This window comes from Lygodium microphyllum, chromosome 6, assembly GCF_053477565.2.
Source record: "Lygodium microphyllum isolate KBCC chromosome 6, Lygodium_microphyllum_v1.1.10, whole genome shotgun sequence".
Lineage (NCBI taxonomy): Eukaryota > Viridiplantae > Streptophyta > Polypodiopsida > Schizaeales > Lygodiaceae > Lygodium > Lygodium microphyllum.
In genome coordinates, this window is record NC_141140.1 from 130,402,829 (window position 1) to 130,416,922 (window position 14,094).

The following is a 14,094-nucleotide window of genomic DNA, read 5'->3' on the forward strand; positions in this document are numbered from 1 at the left end:
ATCTTATAGAACACAATAGCTCTTCAAATCCTAGTCATTTTGAGCTCCAAATCTTTCTCAAACCCTCTACCAAAACTAGCTTCAATAGTAGCCTATAGTGCTACTAAAAGACACTATGAATATTGCATTGTCTAGTATAAAGCCTTTTTTAAAGCTTATTCCACAAGTTTAAAACAGTCACTCACTATGCACTAATAGATACATTCTCCTTTAAGAACAAAACTATTTCTCAACCAATATGGGCATCCAACAACTAGCAATGTCACAACTTCTATTCACATCCATACTAGAATATTCACAAGTATATTTTGAATCTAAATTTTCATTATATAGGATTATGAATCATGATGACTTAAATTATAGACAAATATAAATGTGGCCTTTTGTTCTACTTGATCATCACATGCTTTTTGCTCAACTATTTGAAAAAAAAAAATTATGCGATCATCAAGGAGAATAAGAGACCATCAATATTTTCTGAGGAGTAATGGAGCCATTTTCATCAAGAGATGTGCTTACGGATGGCGTGGCCTTAGCAAAAGGTATGATTGAATTTTTTTGTTTTGTTTAAAGAATTGTGTACTTTGGAAAGAGTTTTTGGTGCCACTAACAAAATATATAATACAATGATTGTCTTTGCAAAATTGGAAAGAATGATTTTTTACAAGATGTGGCTAGTATTCAAGCTTTGATACATGTTTCAAAACTTCTATATCAAAATGGGTGTACTTTAGCTAACTATCACAGATGACTTGAGATTAGCATGCAAGTCCGTACAAACCTTTTGATCCTTGATGAATAAGTTTATGACAAAATAGAATAATTAAAAAATCTTAGATATGGAAGGTATGCTTAATGATGGGCAAGGAAGCTTCTTCATAGTAAATAATGAATGTTGCTGGTTTTGGTTCGAGTAAAAAATTTTTCTTGGATGGCCTAGGCGGTTGAAGAAAACCATTCCTATATATATGTTTACTTGCAAAGCTTTGTAGTCAAGGTTGCATTACCATAGCTATGACATCCTTCCTCTTTTATTACTGTGTTGCTTTCACTATATAGACATAAAACCCATTCAAAATATTATAACCAAATAATCATTCTACATGCAATATAAATATTCAAAGGGACCTTGCAGCATTGTTAAAGGAGACTAACTTTATTGTTTGGAATGAAACTCCAATGATGCACCATTACACCCTTTGAAACACTTGAAAGAACTCTGAAGGATATAATGTAGTGTTATAAACCATTTGGTAGTAAGGTTATTTTTCTTTGTGGAGATTTTTGGCAAATATTGCTTGTTGTACCAAAGAGTACCCATGAGAATATTGTTGGTATGACACTATATTATTTCAATCTATGGAAATATATAAAGTTTTGAATCTTACACAAAATATGAGAGTGATAGTACCTGAGGATCACTTTGTTGCATGGTTGCAAGATATTGGGGTGAAATTTTATTTGTCATATAGTAATAGGATGTTGAAAATTTCATCTAAAATGATGTTGGACCAAAGGTCGCATCGAACCAAAGGTCAATGCAAGACTTGAGTACTTTTGTCTATCATGATGTGCATTGCATACATAATTATATTGTCCATCGACATCGCCTTCACATTGTCCAACCTTGTCTGCATCCAGTCATCGAATCTAAATCGACAACTAGCTTCACTCCTCCAACCTTGTCTACTATGTCCATCTCTCTCCTTCCTCCAACCTCGTCACTAACGTGTGTAGCGGTCTCTCTCCTTCCTCCAACAACCTACATCCATCTCTTTTCTCCGGCCTTGTAACTAATATGTATCTCTGTCTCTCTCCTGTTGGGGATAAAGGTGCCTCTGCCTAGCCGCCCGTGTATTACTACACTGACAGTCACCGCCATTGCACACTGCAGGTGGCGGGCGCCTGTCACCGTCACTTTACTCTTTATTCTTTTAGTGACAGTTTGAATAAAGGAAGGCCCGGTCACACATTGTGACTATTGGAGTTCCCATTTCTTGTCTCTCTCTTTTTTGCTCTTGCTCTCCCGCCATAGCTCTCGAGTGCAAGCTTCGATCCTTCTCACCTTTCATCTCCGTCCATCTCTCTTCACCTATCTCTTTCCTCCAACCTACATCTGTCTCTCTCCTTCCTAATTTATCACTAATCCTTCCTAGTCCATCACTAATCTATCATTAATATGTAATTAATATTTTCTAATTACTTTTCTCTCCTCTCTCATCTCTCCCTAATCTTCGTTTGCTAGTCTCTAGCCTTATTTTCCAAGTTCATAATAGCATGTTGTCATTGCTCATTAGCACACTATAATAAGAAAAATAAGTCACTAATATCTAATCTAAGTTTTCATTTAACATTATTATTAAAAATTGGTTTTACTAACAAATGATTGTTCAAAAGTAACAAGCTAGAAAAACTTACTTACTTAGACAGAGTGTGTACCCTTTTTTCTTGACAATGATTGCTCACTCCTCAACTCCTCCAATCCTTATGATAACATGGAATTGGGATTATATTGTGAAGCTTCCGCACTATATGACTAGCTTTTAGGCAATCATGAATAGTACGCTTACACTTTTGAGGCATGGGAGTTTCAACCTCTCTATACTAGTTTAAACTCACAAGTGTTATCCTCTATTAAGGTAACATAAACTAGAAAGTGAGACTTGCTATCAAGTGAGGCCAGAGCCTATGTATGATCCTCAACAACACATTGTAGCTATTAAGGGATCGAACTAGCCCAAATATAAAAACTAACTTTGAATCTACCAATCCCAACTAGTTTATAGTTGCAAGTTAGGCTTGAACTTTAAGTTCAAGCCTCACTCCATGTGCTCGTGGAACCCTATAAACTAAGCCACTTAAGTTAAAGCCTCACCTTCAATTTTTTGTGTAAAATCAGCAAAAGTGAGGCTTTTCCAACCTTAACTTCATATGCAAGTGTAGAATCAACAAGTGAGACTCAAACTTAAGATTAAGCCTTGCCTTCGTATGCTAGCATAGCAATATCAAGTGAGGCTTGAACTTAAGTTTGTAGCCTCACATTCATGGTCAAGTGCAGAGCCAAAAAGTGAGCCTCGATAGAGCATTTCCTTCATGTGCTAGTGTAGCTCTAGCTACTAAGGCATGAACTTGAATTTGGACCTCACCTCCCTCTACTAGTGTAGAGGAAGCAAGTCAAGCTCGAGCTTAAGTTTGTTGACTCTCATCTCCCTATTCTAGTGTGGAGCTAGCAAGTGAGACATGAGCTTCATGTTCTACCATAGAGCTATCATGCTAGTATAGTAGTAGCAAATGAGGCTTGAACTTAAGTTTGAGCCTCACATTCATGGTCAAGGGTAGAGCCAGAAGGTGAGCCTCCATAGAGTGTTCTCTTTATGAGCTTGTGTTGCTCTAACAATCAACAATTGAGGCATGAACTTGATTTTGGGCCTCACCTGCCTCTACAATTGAGGCTCGAGCTTAAGTTTGCTTAAGTTCGAGCCTTAACTCCATGTGCTACACTAGAGCTTGCAAGTGAGGCTCAAATGTGAGTTTGAGTCTTACCTCTACATGCCGATGTAGAAGTAGCAAGTGAGACTTAAACTTAAGTTTTAAGTTCAAGCCTCATCTTCATGTGCAAGGATAGAACTAGAAAGTGAGGCTACATCTCAACACTAGCTAAACCTACCACATACAAAACATGCGTGAACTTAAACTCAATCTTCATGAGATATAGCCTCTATTGAAGTTGTCTATGTTGATATTTTTTATTCAATTAAAGAGTTGGCATAGCCAATATTATTTGTAAAGCTTGAAATGCTCCTTTTCTTTCACAGAAATGGATTCTAGTACTAACATAGCAACTACCATGCAATCACGTGGAGAAGTCTTTATATTGGATGCTCTTGAAACAATGAGTCGAATTAAAAGCACCACTCCTAGAATCAAGGTGGATAAAACTTACAAATTGATTAAAGAAGAAGCTAAGAAAGCACATCATGGCAAGAAGACCACAAAGACTCAAGCGAAGAAGGCTATGGAGAAGAAAGGCAAAGCAATTGTGACCTATGCAAGCTCTTCATAACATGGTGAGAGGGAAGGTAAAGAAAACAAGGTGCCTAAAGTCCTTCATGCAAGTGAAATTCAAGGTGATGGCAAATTAGGTTTCCGAAAGCAAAACGTGCAAGTGCTCATGATTAAGAAGATAAAGGCAAAGGATGATTCTAGTATTAAGCATATTCAAGAAAAGTTATCAAATAGGAAAAATGCCAAGAGTGCAAGTGGTTCAAAAGATCACGTACAAGAAAATTTATCAAAAAGGCAAAAAGCTAACAATGTAAATGGTTCAAAAGATCAAGTCCAAGAAAAGTTATCAAAGAAACAAATGCCAAGAGTGCAAGTGGTTCAAAAGATTTCAAGGTTTCTAATGAGGAGTTATTAGCATTGAAGGATTCAAATGAAGATAACAAGGCAATGACTTCCTTAAAAATCCGTCAGTACTTTTATGTTGGCATTTGGTCAACCATGCTACATAAGAATGTTTCCACTTATGTGAATAGTCTTGAAAAGCATGCATATTAACAATACCCTTTCTTTATAATGTGGGGACATGAAGATTGCTACATTTATAACCCTCGAAAAGTGTATAGGCAAGATAAGCCTAATGTTGAAGCTATGGTTAAGCCTTTGTTGAGGGTTTGATACCAATGCAAAAATATTTCCAAAAGAAAGAATATATTGCTTATTGATGATAGCCCTTTCACGATATGTATTAATCCAATAGATAATTGTCTTTATCCTAAAAGTTTTTAGGGGAGGTCTGAGAATATATTGTGCAATGACCTTCTACCCTACCTTTTAAATCTAAATAATACAGATGGCATTAGGTCTATTATCTCACTCAATCATCTAGATCATAGAGAATCATGGCCTATTTTTAGAGTTTCAAGATCTAATGGAAGAATGGAATCAATTCACCTCCTAGTTTCTGTGAGAAGAACTTAACGACAATTCAGATGAAGTGGAAAGCTCATCTTGTGCATCTTCACACATGTCAATGTATGGTAACAAGCTGGATTATGTTCAAGCAAGAGGGAGAAAGAAAGAAGTGGACTCAATAAGCAAGGATCCAACAATGCGAGCATCCATGTTTGGTGTGCCACTATTGTCAACAATTGAATAACTAAACTTCTTGAAAATGACCCACAAAATAAGGAACTTGAGTGATCAGCATGCTATTGTTTATAGTACTCGCTTGATATATGCTAGTGGTCATTTCATAAGTGGAGTTACAGCAAAAGCATGTCATATCAAAGCTACAAAATGCATATTTGAGCTTATGGGTAGGACAATGCCTAGTTTTAGCAAAGAGTGAATAATAATATGATCCAATTCCATTCTAATATGCAGTACTTGTTGTTGCAAGTTGAACAAAACCATCATTAAGGAGGAATAAACATGCATCTTGAATCTTCATGGGATCTTCACTAGCCAATTTGTAGTGAGAAGAAGGACATAAACTTGTTTTTGGCCAAAACAATGTGTAGTGACCTTGCTCAATCATCTATATAGAGCCAGAGGTGGTGTTATGCTAGTGTTTCTAAACACCACACTCTTTTGAGATCACACCAATTCCTACATTCTTAGTTAAACCTCTCAAGGTTTTGGAGGATTTGATATATATCCAATATTATAAAGGAGCACTAGATATCTAAAGTTGTTTTTCCATATCAAACAATAACGTTAATATGTAGAGCTAGATTAAAGTTGAAGACCATGCTCCAATGGTGCCATAGTTTTACCTCTCTCTCTCTCTCTCTCTCTCTCTCTCTCTCTCTCTCTCTCTCTCTCTCTCTCTCTCTCTCTCTCTCTCTCTCTCTCTCTCTCTCTCTCTCTCTCTCTCTCTCTCTCTCTCTCTCTCTCTCTCTCTCTCTCTCTCTCTCTACATACATACATACATACATATATGCAATCATGCTCGTAAGGCTTGTATTTGTAGAGTTTGCATGGCACAATGTTTGATAGATCAAATCAACAAAAACAATACTATTTTATGTTCATTTAAAAAAATAAAACTAGAATGATTCCTAAAATTCTTAAAGATGTCTTTAAGTGACTTATAGTACTTTAATATTACTATATATAGGGATAGTTCTTATATTTTCGTATACATATACATGCATAAGTTAAATTCACGTGAGCAATGTGAACAATATGCTTACATTTATTTTAGACACATCTAAGTATCTCATTTAAAATTTTACATTTTTAAGACATGTTTACATATATGTGAAGCTATATTCTTAAATACATAAATACTTATGCATAACACAATTTTGGGATCTCCCATGGTTGATTTATTTATGATCCAACCACCCACAAAACCCCTTGCCACATGACACATGCATTAGGATGCAAAATACTCTAATTGTTACTATCATTGGTGCGTCAAACTTTGGTGTGAAGCACTATGAGAAATACCGATGCGAAGCACCAATAAATCACCAATGCGAAGCACTGCAAAAATCTAGGTGCAGAGCACTTAGCACATGTATGAGAGAAATGTTCACTCATGCATGGGGGGAGATTGTACCCATTATCTTATTGTGCATTATTGTCTCTCTTGCTCTCTTCTATGGTTTCTTGAATTGTGGGTAATTGTTCTTAAAGCATAGTAGAGGGGGGTAGCACATTAACATTATCTTCAATAAAGACTACTCTTCACCTATGCATAATACTATCCTTACCACTTGTGGGAGACATTGACCGTGCTAGTTGGGTAGTGGAAGACATTGACAAAAGTTGTAACAAGTTATACTAGGATTTTTGGAAAGATGGGAACTCAAGTCAATTAGCTTTACTACTTATGAAGCATTGACTAAAGTGGATTTTTGGTAACATGGGAATGCCAATCATGCAACAAGCATAGTGATAATCAAAGACATGGCAAGTTGCAAATAACCTTGTGTTTCACAACTACACAAAAAGTTAGTATGGGTAGGAGCTCATTGAAGATGGAGTTGAGTATTGTTCTACATAAGAAAATTGTGATTATATCTTTATGGAGGATTTTGGGAGCAATCAACTAGCTCGATATCTTCATCAACTAAGTATCATTCCAAAGGAGTGGTTCACCTTCAAGTAGATATTTAGGTTGTTCGAGGTCACTCAAATGCCCACCTCTATTCGCCTTTGTTCCAAGTGCCCGATGTTCTAAGGACCCAAATGAGGAGACACCATGATGTGCATTGGAGTTTTGTAGGGTTCCCAATATAGACACTGAAGGGGTCTAACCTTGTAGATTACATGATTATGAGATAGCCTATGTGGACTTGACAGATGGGTTAGGCAAGAGAGAGTTGATGAAGATAGTCGAGTACGTACTTGAGGCACTTTAACATTGGATGGAAAGTTATTAAGTAAACCTACAAACCCAAGGTATCTAGTTCAAGGATGGGAGCCCCCAACTGGTTGCCAATATATAAAATATTCTTTTAAATAATAATCATATGCCATACACAAGTGGTGGTCAATGAAACGATCAAATCAATAGGCAATGAGTCAAGGCTAGCCACCCACATGCATCTACTATGACTAACCAACCTCCAGAACTATATATGTACAAGTACTACTATCCTCCAATATATCAATTGAGCACTCCTATCCTCTAAACTCACTATTTTTTATCTAGTAACTATTTAGATTGACCATTGAAGCTCTTAGGAGTGCATGGGTGGACAAATCTGTCAACCCATCAATAGATTTAGATTTGTATTAAATTTTCCTCCTGTGCCTTTTTATCTTCCATTGTGGCATGCTCTCTTTGAAACCTTTGATTAGTAGAGCCATCAAATCAGCTGAACTTTATGAGGTGTTGCATAGGTAGACGTGTGCTTGAAGATCCATTTATACCTCGATCTATGTAACCCTAATCTTTACTACTAGGACCATTTACAAATTTCATGGTGGGAAACAAAAGAATGATGATCCTCATATATCTTCTTCAAGAAACTAGAGAGCAAGCACTTAACCCTTCCCTCCCTCACAAGCTCTAGGAATTTAGGGAGAAAGGATTGTGTTTTGCATTCAACAAGAAGTGGGAATTTTGTCACACATGCAAAATAAGGTCTCCACTCTAACATGATCATTGTACAAGAGGAAGACATTAAGCATATCACATTAGAAGATGATGCAAAAACAATGGATTGTGATGAGAGCCAAAGAGAGAGAATGCCAGCAAAAGTTTACAATGACCAGGTTGAATCCCTTTCATTTATATTGATGCCGAGTAAATGGCAAGTTGACCTATATAGTGGTGGATTCAAGGAATGCCAACAGCTTGGAGCAGTATGGGCAGTAGCACTTGTCAGCTCTGCAAGCTGCATGGGCAGTAATACTCTTAGGTTTCGAGCTGAGTTAATAGCAGGGTGACCAATGCATTGGTGGATTCAAAGGAGCGCCAACAGTTTTGTGTATGAGCATTCAATGGATAACTTGTGGCTTAGTCCTATCCTAGAAATTGTAGATAGAAGTGGCAAAAGGTTACACTCCCCATGGGTACTACACACTCGTGCAAGTGTATATGTGCGTATGTATGTATAGTTATTTTACCTGGTCATCTTTTTCAGGATTGAAACCTCTCTCTCTCTCTCTCTCTCTCTCTCTCTCTCCTTCACCTATTGGCTATTTTACAAATGATGCACACATATATACCCATCTAACTTAAGTAGATCTGCACTACCAGCTCTGACAAATGTATAACTTCATTACTATTTGGCAACAACTATGATGACAGCCTTTACAACAATTCCAGACGATATTGCGTTCGTTTCCTACTTGCCTAGGACAATGAGCCTGAGGACTCACAGTAAGCCAGAAGGTAGCTGGATTAGACAAAATGCCACCTGTTCTATTTAAGAAGCAATGTACAAGTCATGGAGAACCTGATATAAGCTGGTTCTCTTCCCTTGCGGTAATGGCTTCAGGCTGCAAAATTGTGGAATGCCAATAGATGGCCCTAGGAAAAGCCTCCAAAGAACTGCTTCCATATGTAGCCATCCTTTTAACCACAAAATCTTGTCCATTGACACGCATCTCCACCACCCTTCACCATCCAAAACTCCCAGAATGGAGCCAGCAATGAGGATGTACTGCCAGTTTGCATGATGCAGCCCAATCGGTCATTCTTTACAGACCATTTAAGCTGCTTCAGGCCGGTGAGCTGCATTGCTTTTGGCCACTCACATAAATGTATGCATCCCCCATTTGTTCACTATAGTCCCAATAGAACATAGTATAGCAAAGTAGTTGGCAAGGCAACCAGCATGCCAAAAATGACCCTGGAATTTGAAATGCAAAATGATCGTCAGCCCTGGCAATATCTGAATCCAACTTCATATAGTGAAACCACATAAGTACAACGTAAAACTAGAGACTAGGAGCAAGTAACATACGCCGTGCTGAGTATATCGGGGTGTAAGTCATACTCCCTTGCAAAAACAAATGGTACAATCCCCTGTGGCAGTGCAGCCTAGCGAATAGAAGAACAAAGAAGCCTTAGATTTGAACTCAACCTGACAGTCTTAGTTGAGCAACATTAGGAACAGCTTTAGCACCTGAACTATTGCTGCATGCAGGTCAACATTTCTCAAGCCAACTGCAATAGATGAAGCAGCCATGACAGCTGGTCCAGTAAGAAATCTGACAGCCATTGCAAAAACAGCTAATGATGTACCACAGGCTATTAGTCTGGGCTGCAGAGCCATAAATAGACCTGAACATCACAAAAACGGATTCAAGAAAGCTTCATTCAAATTAGCTTGCAGAAATGCTTCACCCCAATTAATTTGCTACTTCCATACAAACTCTTAGGAACCATGGCCCTGCAGGTGAAAAAACTTTACCTAGACTAAACATTGCCATCCCAAGCCCGGCATCTGACAGTATGCTTATCGAGTGCAGGATGATTTTTGGCATCCCAATGTTCCACCTGAAACAAGTACAAAATTTCTGTCAGCCAGTTCAAGTGAAATCAGGAAAACCTTGGGGTCAGGCCATCCATCTTATGTACCCTTCTACAGACACATGAGCTTTACCTAAATGAGATTAGAGACCAGACTAAACCAATCAAGCTTGAGTACGTGTTTGGGTTTCGGAGGAGCTTCCGGCCAACCATTTGCAAAATGAGTTTCACCATGACCCGAGCTGGTGGCATCTCCTTCGGCTTTCCAAATCCAGGCATCTTCGGAGACTGACCTCCAGTTGAGGACTTTGACACGCTTTGCCTTTGCTTCTCTGCCCCTGGGCCTGTCTCACCAGGAAACTTTGCTCTGCTCCCAAAACTGAAATCCTCACCAATGTAGGGAACAGGAGGCTGCTGCTGTGGATTGAGCGGCTCATGCATGTCTGCACACAATCAAGCACATTCATACCCCTAAACATATCAAACTAGTATTTTCTTGACAGAGGCTTACTTACCCCCATTAGCTGTTGGCTCACTGCAGGGGCGGACATTTACGCGCACTTCTTTCAAATCCTGCTGCAAGGCCTTGTTGCCATCAGGGGCTACTGCATCATGCGACCCAAGCACATGCAATCCACCTTCTGACATGGGTGAAGCAGTGGAGCTCCAAACAAACATGTGCAGCTCCTTCCCCTCATCCTCCACTTTGGGAGAAGCCTTTGAATCACCTAATGTCTTCTTGGTAGGATAAGTGACCTTGTGCCCTCCAGTCTCATGGAAGGGATTGCTATTTGTGGTAGGGTTCCTCATCCCATGGCTGTGATTTAAAGACCCATATGGGGGTGGAGGCAACCTTGGTGAATTCACCCCTCTCCCAGCTCCTCCATTTACCTCTTTATAATTGTCTTCATTGACATTTGATGCCCTGGGGGTTGGACCACGAGACGATTGGACAGAGTACACATCAGACGAGGTGAAATTGGATTGCCTAGGGCTGCCAGCCCTGTTCCCCATCATCGACTGGAGGTCATGGTGATTGAATCCATACTCTCTGGGGGTATTGTTCTTGGAGGAATACACAGAGTATATCTCAGCCCCAGTCAAGTTGGAAGGCCTGGGGGTGATGGCCTTGGAGGAAGGCATGGAGGCCAGCCCGAGGGACCGCCGAGGTGAAGCTACAAACGAATTGAGCGCCTGCGAACGGGACGACGTCGACCGGCGGATGGTGACTCGAATCTTGCCATCGTCGCCAACATCAGTAAGGGTTTGAAGCGGCTCTCGGCCATCGAGGGATACCACATCAGAGTCCACTTTGAAGGAGATGATGGAGGCTGCGGTCTCGGGGAACTGCTCCATGACGAGGAGGCGGGCGGCACGGTACTCGAACAGGAACAACATGAGGGTGTACCAGATGATGCATTGGAGGACAACAACCTGGACCATTAGGCCACCATAGAAGCTGCCATACATGGCAGACAGGAGGGGGATACCCATGACCAATGTGTTGGGCAGGGTGGCCAGGGCAAACAGGGTGATCATCCAGTCCAGGCTCCCACTCCTGGAGAACTTGGCCCAGCATCCCAGCACAATCAGGATGGCAATCTTGGACATGGTGTCTGCCAGGATGAACAGGCCATCCATCTTGTAGGGATTGTTACTGGAGATGAAGTGGAACGACAGCAGCGGCACCGCGAACACAGCGACAAAGCGGTTGATCCCTGAGCATTGCACAGGGGTGAAAATCTTCCACCACCTCACACTCCCAAAGGCCAGGAACATGGCCACATACAGTGGCACCATGGCACTAAGCACATTGTAGAGATCCTTGATGGTAATCATCTCTGTTCCAGAAACAGGGCCACCCCCTTTCTTCTTCTGCTCCTGCTTCTTCTTCTTCTTTGGGTTTTTGGCGTTTTTTTGCCTACAATAGCTGACTTAAGAATTGGAGTGAAATGCAAGTAGAGATGAAAAGAGGATCTCTTTCACTATCTGTTACTCATCAAGAAAGCTCTTATAGAGAGAGAGAGAGAGAGAGAGAGAGAGCACCTGCTCTCTTCAGTAGCACAGAAATAATAATAGGAGGTGGAGTAGGACATAGAATTAGAAATAGCCAAAGCTCAGTCTAGAAATTGATGAATGTGAAATTGCAGCTAGCAGAAGCACTGAAAGAAGCCATAGCAGAAGCAATCAGAAGACAGGGGCAAGCGGGAGAGAGGGAGGAACTGAGAGACAGAGATACTAGAGAGACGACATTTGTGTGTCAAATTGTGCGCCTTTGCAAAGAAACAGGCGGCATGTGGGTATGATAGAAAATGGATTTCTGTTTAAAAAGGAAGGCAAAGTGGGGATTATGTACAATTCAAGACGGAATAGAGGGAGGGGTGGGATGGGGTGGGGTGGGGTGGGGTGGCCATATATGATACTGCTGCCAAAACAACTTGAGCATGCATGTGGCCAAAAGTGTCATATAGGAGAGAATGTGCAGGTCTCTCAGCTTCTAAGGAAGGGGCTAGCTATTGGACAAAAACACATATCTTCATGTACAAAAGGACGCTGGACATCATAAGCCCCCGGTCCCATGCTTTGCAGCCCCCGCATCGTTTCTACAAGGGTATCTCAGCCATATTTTCCATGCATCCATGCCTCTTTCAAGCCTACTAGATAAGATCAATGTTGGGTTCCAGAGGGCAACCGACTTCTCGATTTTTTAAGGGGCTCTAGTAAAACCTCGATTTCTTTGTGAATAGATTGGAAGAATATAGTATCGCCTTTATCCTATATATATATATATATATATATATATATATATATATATATATATATATATATATATATGCATCCTTGCCCCCCTTCTTTGGGAGTGGGTGATGTAAATTTTACTTCAATATTATAGATGCATCTTGAATTATTTCAGTACAACCCTATGATAGGTGCTTGAGTCTTCAAATTGGAGCCTTAATTAAGGTGGTCTCTATTCACTACTCATTCATGGCTGCCACGTTTGCATTTAACATTTTTGTTGTCAATTCATTATTGTCATTGTGCTCATTAGTATGCTTGAAAGTCTTAGATTAGGGCTTTAATCTTTTACATACAGAAAGGAGATCAACTTTGCACTCAACTAAGATTTGCCTTTCAATTACTTGCCTTGTTGAAGTTAGCAAACAACTAGGCTTGCTAGATCAATGGTGCATGTCATAACTACCTTGGTTGAGGTTAGATTCATGTAAGCTCTTGACTTCCCAATTGTTGGAGGATCCAGTTGATTGCTAGTTGCTTGAATTTAGGATAAGGTGAAACCCAAAATCTTCATTCAACCTCTTTTCTTTTCAAAAAGATCAAGTAGGATTTTAATTTAGCCAAGCTTAATGGATAAGCCCTTTCATACTTGACATTTTAAATTCAATGCAATGCTAACTTCTCACTAGAGATCATCCTTTCACTTATATAAAACAACAAATTTTGTTGGTTGTCCATTACATGGCATTCTACCCAATGTTCATGGTAGCAATGTTCATAAAAAACCAAGGTTTTGCAAATTTCAAGTTGAAGGTTTTAGAAAGAACATTGCGTCTATTTAGTTTATAATGTGATGGAAGCACTACAAAATCTAGGTAAATACTTGCAAATGGTTAAAAGTTTTTGTTTGTAGCTTACACAAACATTCTTGTGACCACTTGACCTTGAGACCCTAAAACAAGTTACATCTAACATCTACATAAAAGTTGTTTAAGCCACATGAATGGGCCATATGTGTACGACTTGACTGTACATAGATATTATCAATTTAGAAAATGCTCATGGTCATTTGCATTTATTGATTGAGAAAGGGCTCAAGCTAAGGGCTTCAACTTGGACATTAGATGCAATTATGCGCAAATAAGTGGTTTAGTACACACATTGTGTTCCTCATTAAAAAGTCATAAGTGTGCCCTACCATGGTATCAAGGAAATCTCTCTTAAAGGGTGACATTCACAAGCATTAACTTTTCTTAATGTGTAAATATATAACATACATTTTGAAAATCAAGCATAACTTAAACTTGGCATGAGCATTCATACTCAAATGTGCTTATCCTAACATAGAATTATTTGCAATAAGTATCCAAACTCGATTTCATGTCCTCCATGGTACCTAAATGCCATCAATTTTT

At 39.5% G+C, this 14,094-nt stretch overlaps 1 protein-coding gene across 1 annotated transcript; it reads right to left on the reverse strand.

Moving 5' to 3' along the window:
* Positions 1 to 8,695: 8,695 nt before the first annotated feature.
* LOC148035127 (putative auxin efflux carrier component 1b) lies at positions 8,696 to 12,307 on the reverse strand. Its single transcript, XM_087680095.1, has 6 exons — positions 10,456 to 12,307; positions 10,074 to 10,383; positions 9,882 to 9,967; positions 9,594 to 9,751; positions 9,432 to 9,508; positions 8,696 to 9,317 (listed from the first exon to the last, which is right to left on the reverse strand). Exons 1-6 carry the CDS (start codon positions 11,777 to 11,779, stop codon positions 9,251 to 9,253), a joined length of 2,022 nt encoding a protein of 673 aa, XP_087536221.1. The 5' UTR covers positions 11,780 to 12,307; the 3' UTR covers positions 8,696 to 9,250.
* Positions 12,308 to 14,094: the final 1,787 nt, after the last annotated feature.

What these genes read in the sequence shown, in the direction of transcription:
- LOC148035127 (XM_087680095.1), bottom strand. Translation starts at nt 11,779, where the DNA reads ATGATTACCATCAAGGATCTCTACAATGTGCTTAGTGCCATGGTGCCA. An exon ending in TGGTCTCTAATCTCATTTAG is followed by an intron (nt 9,968 to 10,073) that starts GTAAAGCTCATG and finishes TACTTGTTTCAG; the next exon opens with GTGGAACATTGGGATGCCAA. An exon ending in GATGGCAATGTTTAGTCTAG is followed by an intron (nt 9,752 to 9,881) that starts GTAAAGTTTTTT and finishes TGTGATGTTCAG; the next exon opens with GTCTATTTATGGCTCTGCAG.